The 12,509-nt window shown below is 39.6% G+C and overlaps 1 protein-coding gene across 4 annotated transcripts in view; it reads right to left on the bottom strand.

The window, feature by feature from the left end:
* Window positions 1-549: 549 nt before the first annotated feature.
* LOC136877529 (zinc finger protein OZF) overlaps window positions 550-12,509 on the bottom strand; it is a 76,333-nt gene continuing 64,373 nt past the window's right edge. For all 4 annotated transcript variants that reach the window (XM_067151646.2, XM_067151645.2, XM_068228537.1 and 1 more), the window contains exons 4-5: window positions 7,190-7,248; window positions 550-1,454 (exon numbers count right to left, since the gene is read on the bottom strand). In XM_067151646.2, coding sequence (XP_067007747.2) covers window positions 683-1,454; window positions 7,190-7,248 — 831 coding nt within the window. In that variant the 3' untranslated portion in view covers window positions 550-682. The remainder of the gene's footprint in view (window positions 1,455-7,189; window positions 7,249-12,509) is intronic.

A 12,509-nucleotide genomic window follows, 5' to 3' on the forward strand; every position in this document is an offset into this window, starting at 1 on the left:
GTATCCAAGACGTGCTAAGAGCCAAGTTATATTCCATATCAATTTACTATGTGTCCAGCTCCATGGCTAAATGGTCAGCATGCTGGACTTTGGACCAGAGGGTTCCTGGTTCGATTCCCTGCTGGGTCAGGGATTTTAGCCTTCATTTGTTAATTCTGATGGCTCAGGGACTGGGAGTGTGTGTGATGTCTTCAGCATTAGAATTCATCATAGTAAGGTTCCATCCTCAAAGATGTGCAGGTCACCTATACGGCGTCACTCGAAAGACTTGCACCACTGAACCACAAAGTATGAAACTTAATAGTTTCTACTTGCGAGAGAAGAGAGACATGTTTCGCGAAACTAGGAGACAAGCCATCAGCGAGAATGGGAATTATTGTTCTATGTACATGCATAGCTATGTTCTCTTTCTTACACCTCATCTTACTGATCTCCATCACGTTGGTCCTATCTGAAGATCAAAAGAACAGCAAACAGATATGTGGCTGTTAGAGTTGGGGCTTTTCTTACTTCAACCAGATGATCAGTAAGGTGAATGTAAAAAAGTGAAACTCAGGGGTTTGTCAGACTTTAATGAACATAAATTTGCAAGCATTACTAATATCAATTTCTTTTATAACCACCTCACTTTCTCAAAACATTATATAACATAAAGGAATGTTAAAAGAACTTGGTAAACGTGTTAGCTATTAGTATTCTGGTCCCGCAAATGGAGTCGCATGTGTTGTTTCAAATTACTATTGAAAACAAATTTTTTCAGGCAAGTCGGACACTGATATCGTCGCTCTTTCTCATGTGACAATATATGTTGCTTAAGGTGTCCTCCCTGCGTAAATTCTTTGGAGCACACACTACATTTATAATTTTTCTGCCCTGAATGTATAAGCAAATGTGTTGTCAAGTGATACTTCTTCCCAAACTCTTTAAGGCATATAGTACAGACATAATTCTTTATTCCAGAATGGGACATAAGATGTTGCTTAAGATTGGCTCTCTGACTGAAAACTTTAGGACAAGTGGGACAATTAAACATCTTCTCACCCGTATGCACCAAATAGTGTCTGCTTAAGTTACCTTTACTCCCAAACATCATGTGACATACTGAACATTCATGTCTACGTTCCCCAGTATGAGATCTCAGGTGGTTGTCAACATAATGTTTCTTTGAGAACTCAAGCCCACAAATAGGGCATTTGAACGGCTTTTCTCCTGTGTGAACTAGCATGTGCTGCTTAAGGTTTCCTCTTAGGGCAAACTCTCTTGAACAGATGTGACACTGAAACTCTTTCACCCCAGTGTGTGTCAACAGATGGTTTGTGAGATGAGCCTTTCGAATAAACTTCTTGAAGCAGACCTCACACTGGTGCTTCCTAACTTTGGTATCTGGATCTTCCTCAGGATTTTGGACAGAACATGGTTCATCAATAACAGGGAAGCTGTCTCCAGGTACAATACTGTAAGAAAAAAAATAATACAAACTATTATGTAAATATCCAGCAAAGGAAGTAGAAAACAGAATGGGATGAAATCCTGATCTGTGGATGCAGTATTTTCTGAAATCATAGTCAAGATATTTTCTTGTTCTTTTGCTTTTCCCACATCTTTGGGGCCGTGGGTGCGAACTGTGTCGCAGATATCGATTTCGCCATGTTTTACGGCTGGATGCCTTTCCTGACGCCAACCCTATATGGAGGGATGTAATTACTATTGCGTGTTTCTGTGATAGTTGGTAGGGTAATTTGTTGTCTGAAGATGAAGGGGAAAGTGTTGGGATAAACACAAATCCCTCAGTCCCGGGCAAGAAGAAATATTCAGATGCGATTCAAATCCCCGACCCAGCCAGGAATCTAACTCAGGACCCTCTGAACCGAACGCCAGTATGCTGACCATTCAGCCAACGAGTCGGACCACAGTCAACATATCTAAACGCTCATAATCAAAGAAAACGAATTTTGAGGAAAAATAAACACTGTTGTTCAGTATTTAAGGAAAAACCTGCAAATTGTAAAAATTTTGAAAATTAAACACATCAAATGAAAATACAATGTATGTTCCATGTAAATTCTGCCACCTGTATTCTTAAGTACATGCTAAGTGGGATTTTGGCTGCACAATAGCTTTGAGCCTGGGGAAAAAATACAAACACTGTAAATTCCTACTTAAACTTAAAGTTCAAAATCATTTTTGTTGTACAGATGTATTCTTTGCTGTATATGTTCTTTGAAGCAATGTCATGATGTTAATAGAGAATTAGTGTCTGTGATGCTGTGCAGAATGTGCTGGCAACATCCCAGTCTTCAGATGATGCTTCAGCATGGAAGAACAGCCACATGAAGCTAAAGTGGGTTTCAGAGTCAGAGCTCGCAAAGAATGCGTACTTTCTTCCGATAAGCAGACTATTCCCAGCAGAAGGCAATGTCCGCTGTAGACATATTTGAAATGTTTATTGATAATGTAGTTCTGTTTTTGGTTGAAGAGACAAGACAATAGGCTCTTTTCCTCAACAGGTTGTTTCCCCAAGTATTGCCTGAAGACATCAAAATAATCATCAGGATACTTTTCCTGAGCAGGTATGTTAAGGTACCAGAAAAAAAAAGAAGGTTCTGGGACAATCAACAGATGTGTGTATTGAAATGGCTTCAATGCTATCCTCAGAGAATGTTTTGTGCAGATTATGAGATTTATTCACAGTACAAATAAAACTAGAATGGATACTGCGGATTAAATATGGAAGATATGCCCGCTCATTCAGAGGATACAGGGAAAATTTGTAAGGAACTTTAAGGCTGAACAGCACCTCGACCTTGATGAGAGTATAAAATAAGCTATGACTACCTAGTATGCTATCAGTTCATAAGGGAAAAACCGATAAGGTCTAGATATGAAGTGTGATTTCTGAACAAGCCTGATGGCTACCTTGTGACCTTTGACGATAACTAGGGTACCCAGGGAAACAGTTGCGATACAAAGCAGACTAGGGGAAAGCAGCAGTTCCATTATTGGTAATGCTGAATGATTTCTTCGCAAAACTTAAGTCTTTACCATTTCGCTTTTATTTTGACAAACTATTTGAGTTTTTCGCTCATAACTCATTTGAAAACCTGTGTTTATGAGGCAACAGGAACCACCCGAAAGAACAGGATGCTAAGATTGTCCCCTCAGTTCTACGAAACAAATTAGAGGACAACTAGAGACACTTACAAGATGCAGAAGAGGAGCGCAGATGAGGGAGTAATTGTCTAATGGATGGACAAAGGCACTGTCACAACTGTATAATCTTGCCATGGTGTCTCCCCTGTCAACAATATTCCAGAGTATTCTCGAGTGGAAAGGAAGATCAACACACCCCACGATTTTCACTATTTTAGACATTGCATATTTGTTTTCATTTTGAAACACAAGATTTTGCAACAATTCTCTTGTGACTTGGAATGGAATGGACACGAAGAACGCAGCAATGACCATTTAGTAGCAAGGACAGCCATGCACCTTGACCCTGGTCGACAGAGACCGCGTGGTAAGCACAAGAAGAGGTGGATGGATCGTATCGGGGAGGAAATAGAGTATGTGGGTAGGGACCTACATTTTTTGTTTCATTCTTTGGTGGATATCAGGATTATTACTGAAGAATTTTAGGTTATTTTTATAGAATTTTGGCTATATTTTTAACAGTTTTAGTATCATATTTTGGATTTTAAACATACTCTTTCTTGTAAATAAATTATTGAAGAAAAATATGTTTTATTTTTTTAAACAGACACATTTTTATCATTCGATTATCACTGAAGAAGGCATAATGTGAAAAAATTACATAATATTCCTTTTTCTGTCAAAGTAGAACATTGTCACTTTTCTGTTGCAACACAAGTTGCTCAAAACCCATAAGTACCAAGAACAGAACATTTCACAGTCAACATTAACACACTTATACCACAATTACTGACCGTTAAGTCCACTGAAATGGGCATAATACCATAAAGGAAAAGTACATTATGTTACGTTATGTCAAAGGACAACATTGCCATAATGTTTACATTTTCTTCTTTCATGTTGCAATGCAAGTCACTCAAAATGCCTGCATAACAAGAAAAGAAACGTTCACAGTCAACATTAGCATATGGATACCACAATGACTGGAGAGCTGTGCCACTAAATTCAGGATGACGTCAAGCAAACTAATCAGAACTTCCACAATATTTATTTTTCTATCTCACAACATAATTTGATTGGTTTACTCTTAAAGTTCACAGTACCCTTTTTTGATCAATGAATCATTCTCATTTTTAAAGAATGGAATAGATTTAACTTTTTCCACTAGTGCTGAATCGACATTACTGTTAATGGTGAATACTGGACTAAATGCCTCAAGTACTGAATACAACTTACTAGCAGGGTCTTCAAACATCAGCAACTGCAATTTTGTAAAGGCTACTTGTGCAGTATTTTTTATGGCTGATATAACATGTCCTTGAACATCTGCACTTCTGATGCAATTTAGCTTCTCTTGTGTTTCACTATAAAAATTCCCTTGTTTGATAATTTAAAATTTTGCAACATTTTTCTGAGTTCTCCGTAAAGTGTAGGGCTAGTTGGATATGAAGATCCTTCTAGTTCAGTGATGTATTCCATAAAATCATCGGCAAGTTCCTTGATGAATGTTGCCTCTGCTGAAATTATACTTACTTCATCATTCGTCAGTGATTTCATGAAGTCGATATCAGCATTGGTGATAGAGGCCAAATCTTCTAAATGCATGAACTCAATTATATCACAAAGATGCTTCTCTATGTAGAAAATGGCCTCAAACCAAGTATTCCGTCCTGTCAGCACTGGTACTGGAAACAGTTTAGGATTCTCAGATGGATACTTTTCTTTGATAAATTGAACATACAGGTGTTTTCTCTTTCTTGTGTTGAGAAACACAGCTTTAACCTTAGCAACCCCTGCATTAAGTTTTGTCAGTTCTTTCATGAATATGCATTCCACCAAATTTAGCCAGTGTACCCAACATTGAATTTGAACTGCATCCTCTGTGAGGAAGGTACTCAGGGAACTAAAGCACTTTGACATGTATCTCACACTCCCCACTCCTTTACCGAATCAAAGCCCCATCCCCCCTCTCACAAACTCCAACAATCCTCCAAATCCGCCGAATCTCCTGGCCAGAGAGAAGGTGTTACCTTCTAGGTGGCCCGCCCCTCTTCTTTGGGGAGGGGAATGAAAACATTCCCCTAGATCCTATCTTGCACTGTTGCTTACCAGTCTCAAGATATTGTTGTAGTTAATAAAATACTTCTGTACAGAGTTAAGTATTGCTCTGCTGCATGATTTTGCATCAGCTGCTTCCAGAATATGTACATCAGCAACATACAACTCCTGCTCTATTTTGGTTCAAGAGAGCGAATTAACACAACAAATACACATCGACCAAACCGATCTGTCGTTTCGTCACAAAGTACATAACCTTCTGGCAAAAGACTGCTTCTTTCACTTGTTGATCTGTTTTATCTCGCAGCAATGGAACATACTTCTCTCTTAACAATCTAACTTACGGCACATTTCCAGTACCTGTTAAAACAATACTATGGAAATTAATGTTATAATAATAATAATAATATAATTTTGGCAGTAATCTATTCAACATACCTTCAATGAATTCATTCATCCATTCTTTAATAGCAGGGTGCTCCAGTTTCTCTAGTGGTATATCCGCTTTAAGAAAAGACTCCGTAGTCCGCTTGGCAAAATTATCCCTTGCAATAACACTTTTGTTCGCAGCAAAATTAGACTGTACAATACTCTGTTGCCTCTCATGACAAGAGGATGTACTGGCTGTAGATGATCTCTTCACTCATTGGTGTTTTTTTCTTTGTACATGGCTTGGTACACGTATCTTTTCTATCCCAAGATAACGTACAGTTACAGTATTGACAAATTATGGTTTTTAAATTGAATGCATATAATCCATTATTTTTAAATCAAAGAACCCTTTCCTTTGCACTAACGCTCACCTTGGGCATAATACTAGCCATAACTGAACACAGAGAGAGAAAACAACAAGACTGTTAATGATCTGCTTCTTAAGCAGAATGACGCATGCGCACGAGTTGAGTTGAGTTGATTGAGTGGGAGTACAAGTTGGCCTTGTAAGAGTATGGTGGACACGATGGTCTATTCTGGCGGTGTAAAAACCCTTATAAGAAGGCAAACACCATAAATCCGCATTATTATGCATATAAAATAGATAAAGTTGACATATTCGCATTATTACCTAATTTCACTTTATTTTGCAAAATAAATCTGTCTAATTTGCAAATTGTTAACAACATTACGTAGAGCTAACTGTTTCCCAAGCATTTTAGGGATTATATTTAAAAAGTCGGTGTTATTCCAAATGCGAAAAACGCAGGTCCCTAGCCATGGGGATGCCTTGGACTGGGCCAAATGGAGACAGATGTGCCAAAGTAGACCCCCTTCATAGTATGAGAATAATGCTAGGAAGAAGCAGAAGCAGGAGAGGAAGAAGAAGAAGAAGAAGAAGAAGAAGAAGCACTTGTTACTTTTACATTTGCGGTTCTGTTGAACTGGGATTATATTACAGAATTCTCATCAAAATGGATATTTTGCAGTTTCTTTCTTAGGATCAGCCAAATATCCACATGGTATGGATCTCCTAGGTTTACTGAGCAATTAAGTTACCATCCTTTATCTTCTACATTTTGCTTTATGTTGCACCGACACAGATAGGTCTTATGGAGATGATGGAATAGGAAAAGTCTAGGAGTGAGAAGAAAGCAGCTGGGGCCTTAATTAAGGTACAGGCCCAATATTTGCCTGGCGTAAAAATGAGAAACCACGAAAAACCATCTTTGGGGCTGCTGACAGTAGGGTTCGAACCCACTATCTTCCGGATGCAAGCTCACAGCTGTGCGTCCCTAACTGCATGGCCTACTCGCCTGGTTCTTTTATCCTCCAAACTAACAGTAAAGAGATGGTTTACACATATATGCAGGTTTTCAAATAAAAGTGTTTTGAAATTTACACAGTTTTCAAGGTCTTGGCTTCCAAAAAAGGATCCCTACAGATGTGTGCATGTCATAAAGCTCAAATGCCTGCACATGGTAGCTGAAGCCATACAATTATTATTATTATTATTATTATTACTGGTAAACAAAACCTTCACACTTACTATGTATCCTTCTCTGAATGATCAGGCATTGCTTCAACAGCACTTCCAGTTTTCACATCCTGTAATGAAGAGAAACTAATTTATTAGGCAGACATTAAGAGAGGACAAGTTTATTTCTCAAGTGCTCAAGACACTAGACACGATATGGTAATTTTTACCGAGTCTAAAATGACAAACTTAGAGATATTTTGTGATACACACTGTATGTATGACTGTTAATGATATCCCATAGGTAATGAAACATACTGACAATAAATAGCAGTGGATGATTAAAATAAAGATACTAATCAGCAGTACAAAGGGAGTTGGAGCTGATCAGATTTAAAGAAACAAATTGGAGGTCATAACTTAAATATCAGACAATGATCTCCCTTACCAGTATTGTTATAGAGGTATTTAATATTATTATAATAATATTAATGTTTACCACCTAACTGAAAAGCTGAGATTTTCCTACACAAATTAACATTTAAAATTATACTGAATGACTAAAAGTGTATTCTCTAATTATCCATCAACCCATCTATTATCTAAAGGCTAAGCCTTGTCGCTGCAGCCACATCCCACAGTCTTCAGCAGTCCTTTTCATCATGACATAGGAAGCAAAACCCAGCTGAGTGATTATGTTCCTAAGGTACAGAGACATGGTCTTCCTCTCGACTTCTTCTCTAGGACCTTTCCTTCATAGACATTCTGCAGAAAGGTGTCATGTTGTAGGACGTGTCCAAGAAATTTAGCTTTCCTCTGTTCTACTGAATAAATTAACGTCCGTTTCTCATTGAAGTCATTCAAGATATGGATATTAGTCTTTTTTTCTGTCCAACTCGTCCCTGTCAGTCTTCTCCAAAACCACATTTACGAAACTTCTAGTACTGATTGTGCTTGTTTTCCCAAAGTCCAGGTCTCACAACCGTAAGTTAGCATACTCCAAGCAAAGGTTTTAACAAATTCCTTTCTGGTTTTAATGATGATGATGATGATGCTTGTTGTTTGAAGGGGCCTAACATCGAGGTCATCGGCCCCTAATGGTACGAAATGAAATGACAACAAAAAGTTCAAAATCATCCACTGACCAAAATTTTAAAAAATGTCATGAAGAATGAATGGATGGCCATGAACCCCAAAAACAAACAAAAAAACAGTGGATCCAACTCAAAAAGGTCATAAATAATAGTATTACTGACCAAGGGACCACTTATAAAGTACAATCCTGAATCGAGGATGCTTGATGTCTAAAGGGGTCCAAAATCCAGTTCTAAGGCCCCTCAGAGTGGTACATGTCACAAGTAAAGTAGAACCATGGTATGTGTCATGTTGGGGTACTAATCAAAAGTAGCGAAGGCTCACGGTGTTCCACACAAGATGGTACTACTCACAAGTATTGTACTTCGTACAGGTAACTCAGACCTATGGTGTTGCTCACACAATGGCGTCACTCATAGCCAACGCAAACCGATGAAGTTCCTCACCTAGGTGTACTAGTCACGGGTACCGGTATTTCCGTGGTATTCCTCACATTATGGGTACTAATCACAGGCAACGCAGACCCCCGGTGTCGCTCATATAGTGGTATAATTCACAGGCAACGCCCAGACCCGCGGTGTTGCTCACATGGGTACGACGCACGGGTACTGGAAACCCACAGGAGAACCCACTCTTTGCTGCTACTAATCACAAACCTGTTTCGTACCTAATATAGTGGTACTACTCGCAAGTACAGGCAACCCATGGTGTTCCCCGCATGATGGTACGAATCAAAAGTAGTTTCATGGTTCTAATTCAATCATCCCTTGGTCGCCCCTTTTAATCGCCTCTCACGACAGGCAGGGAATACCGTGGGTGCATTATTCGTCTGCATCCCCCACCCACAGGGGGTAAAGAGAGAGAAAAAAGAAAGAAGGGATCCGTCACTTCGAAAAATGAAGTAACTGACGAAGAAAGGCAAGGGCTACGAAGAGCGTGAAAATGAAAGACTCCCTAGGTCTCGAATGCTCTAATACCGTTGAGGTTGGAAAAGAACAGGAGTTGACCAAGGGAGGTCGGATAGGATAGACGAAAGTGAGGAGCCCAGCACAAGTAAGTGGAAGCAATGCCAAGATTCAGCTAAGGGCCCCGTGGTCGCCAATCCACACTCCCAAGTTGAGAGCCCCATGGGCCCCTTTTAGTCGCCTCTTACGACAGGCAAGGGATACCACGGGTGTATTCTACATGTGCGTCTCCCACCCGCAGGGGGTCTTTGTGGTTTCGATTCCTATTATTTCAATTATAACAAAAGGAAAAATCTGTAGTTTTCTTGGGTCATCAGTCCACAGACTGGTTTAAAGCAGCTCTCTATCCCACCCTATCCTGTGCTAACCACCTATGTAACATAAAAATTCTTCTAGAAGGTATACACAAAGAATATCAAGGTTTTAAGGGTGTTTAATTTATGGTAGTCTGGCTTCATGGCTAAATGGTTAGCATGCTGGCCTTTGGTCACAGGGGTCCCGGGTTCGATTCCCGGCAGGGTCGGGAATTTTAACCATCACTAGTTAATTTTGCTGGCACGAAGACTGGGTGTATATGTCGTCATCAACATTTCATCCTCATCATGACGTGCAGGTTGCCTACGGGTGTCAAATCAAAAGACCTGCACCTGGCAAGCCGAACTTGTCCTCGGACACTCCCGGCACTAAAAGCCATACGCCATTTCATTTCCTTATGGTATGCAATATCAAACTATGTATAGGCTGAAGGAGTAACTGTACGTGTTTCTCCAACACACACTACAAGTGCTTAATGTGTGAACCTTTACTCATACGACACATATCCAAAGGAATGTCGCCCTCACTCTAGTCAGCATGTTGGTGGAACAGACTTGACAGTAGCTGGGACTCCACATCTCAATTCAGATAGGCTGGCAGGTAGCAGTGGCATGTACATGTGATCCTGATCATTAACATTAACAATGTAACATCAGTGGCAAACACTAAGGCATTTGATGTTTGGCCCTTCATTTTCATTGCTTCAGTTACCTTATCCATTATAATAATGAAGAGAAGTGGGCTTTGTTAATGGACTACACTCCTTGTTTCAAACTCCCTCCCTGAATTTGCCCACACAGCTCCTGGTTTCCCAGTATAGTTGTTTTTCAAGATATAACGTCTTCTGGCACATTCTTAAATCTTACACATTCTAATATATGGCTGCATGGTATATGGTCATAATATAAGCCTTTTCGATGTCCACAGTGGCTATAATCGTTTTATTTCTCTCCCAGTACTTTTCAAACAGTATCCTTATTGCCAAATTGAGATCTATTGTAGACCTACCAGTGTCTCTTTGATAAACACTCCAGTTCCACGAGAAGATTTCCACATCCATTATATCACTTTTCAGCCATGGTTAAATTTCTATTACAATATCTGTTAAATATATATCTATTAAATTACTTAATTCTATTAATGTCTTTGCAATACTTCTATAATATAACATTAACAATTTCATGTCAGTGGTGGTTACGGTTATTGTTTAAAGGAGAAGTACATCTTGGTAACCATCCTCTAATTTTATATCATCCTTACTTGACTTCCTACTCCCTATACTACAATCACTGCTCCCTAGTCTACCCTGTTTCCCTGAATGTACCACCCTGTAACTCTTCTCAACAAACCCCCTAACTTTTATGTAACATTGCAGTTCAAGTGAAGGCCATCTGAATGGAGATCCCTATATCATTCCCACCCATTAGGATCTACAAATTTTATTCCCAATTTCCCACATCCCTCCAGTTAGTATCCCTCCTACACAGTATCCCACTGTCAACAATATATGCTCCCTTAGACTACTTCTATGCTGCTGTAACCAGGAACCAGACAACCCCAACTATGTTAGTACCGATTCCTGCTTTCCTTAGATTGTCGGTACCTACATGGGAAACTGCCACCTTCTCCTTACCCTCCTCCTTCCCTTCTATTTTCTTCAATGCCTTAATTCCTAGGTAACACTCTACCCTGGTTCCCTTTCCTCCATACACCTTTCCCACATGCCTAGCAATTGAGTCACCCATGACCAGAGCCTCAGCTTCACCCTCCTCATTATATCCCCTCCTCTCCAGGTCTCCCTTAACTTCCCTGACAGCTGCAGATCATAGTTCCTCCTCCCTTTCCTCCCTATCACTATCCTGATCCACCTCCACCTCCCTCTTCCTATCTTCTCTTTATTTTTTTGCTATTTGCTTTATGTCGCACCGACACAGATAGGTCTTACGGCGACGATGGGATAGGAAAGGGTTGGAACTGGGAAGGAAATGGCCATGTCCTTAATTAAGGTACAGCCCCAGCATTTGCCTGGTGTGAAAATGGGAAACCATGGAAAACCGTTCTCAGGGCTGCACACAGTGGGGTTCGAACCCGCTATCTCCTGGATTATTGTGTTTTGAACATTCACTGAATTGCTACGATATGATACAATGTTAATTTTTTACCTGTGTTCAATATATTAGTTGTTTTAAGATCTTCGCTAATTGGCTGATGATGACACTTGAAATGTGTTGAAACCGGTCCCAATAAACAGGTTGTAACTACTTTTTAGTTCAACTTACTACGGAGTATTGAAAGGTGGATCCTTCCGTATAATATTGTACATCTTCTTATCTCCTGGATGGACGCTCATAGCTGCGTGCCTTTTTCATCCTCTACTCTATATTTCCCTTACCTAACATTCCCTTTTCCCTCTTTCCTCGCACCTCTTCTGTAACACTTGCCTGATCTCCATCATCCCTCTGCTGATCTACCTGCAGTAACTCATATCGATTCCTCACCGATACCATTCCTGGGTCCACTCCCTGAGGAAAACCCTTAGCCTTCATGATTGTTCCCCTTAAAACATTAGCTCCCTGGTCTTCTACAATTTCTATTCTTCCTTCTCCTGCCACTTGCCTACCTACCTTGTCCTGTACAGTGACTGAGCGAGATCTACCTTCTTTCACATCTTAATAAATGGTTAAATGAATGAATCATGGAGATGAAGGTGCATTATGTGGTGAAGTATTTTGCAAAAGGTAAGAAGGTTATGTATAATTTGTATAGATAGAGACCATTTCCTTTTTATAAATGAAATGATTTTGAGTTGTTTAATTCAAGAGTTTCAAGCACACTTGATTGATGAGATCATGATTTAATTTTAAGTTTCCCTACTATAAAAAATGCTGAATTTCTGATTTTTATATTGATTTTACTGGAAAATAAAGGTGGGTTAACTTTCAAGTTGAATTGATTGGGTCAATATGGATTCCACACATCATCATTATCATTTTCATTTCCCCCTGTCAAGCTCCTGC

Source organism: Anabrus simplex, chromosome 7 (genome assembly GCF_040414725.1).
Source record: "Anabrus simplex isolate iqAnaSimp1 chromosome 7, ASM4041472v1, whole genome shotgun sequence".
In the NCBI taxonomy this organism is placed as follows: Eukaryota; Metazoa; Arthropoda; class Insecta; order Orthoptera; family Tettigoniidae; genus Anabrus; species Anabrus simplex.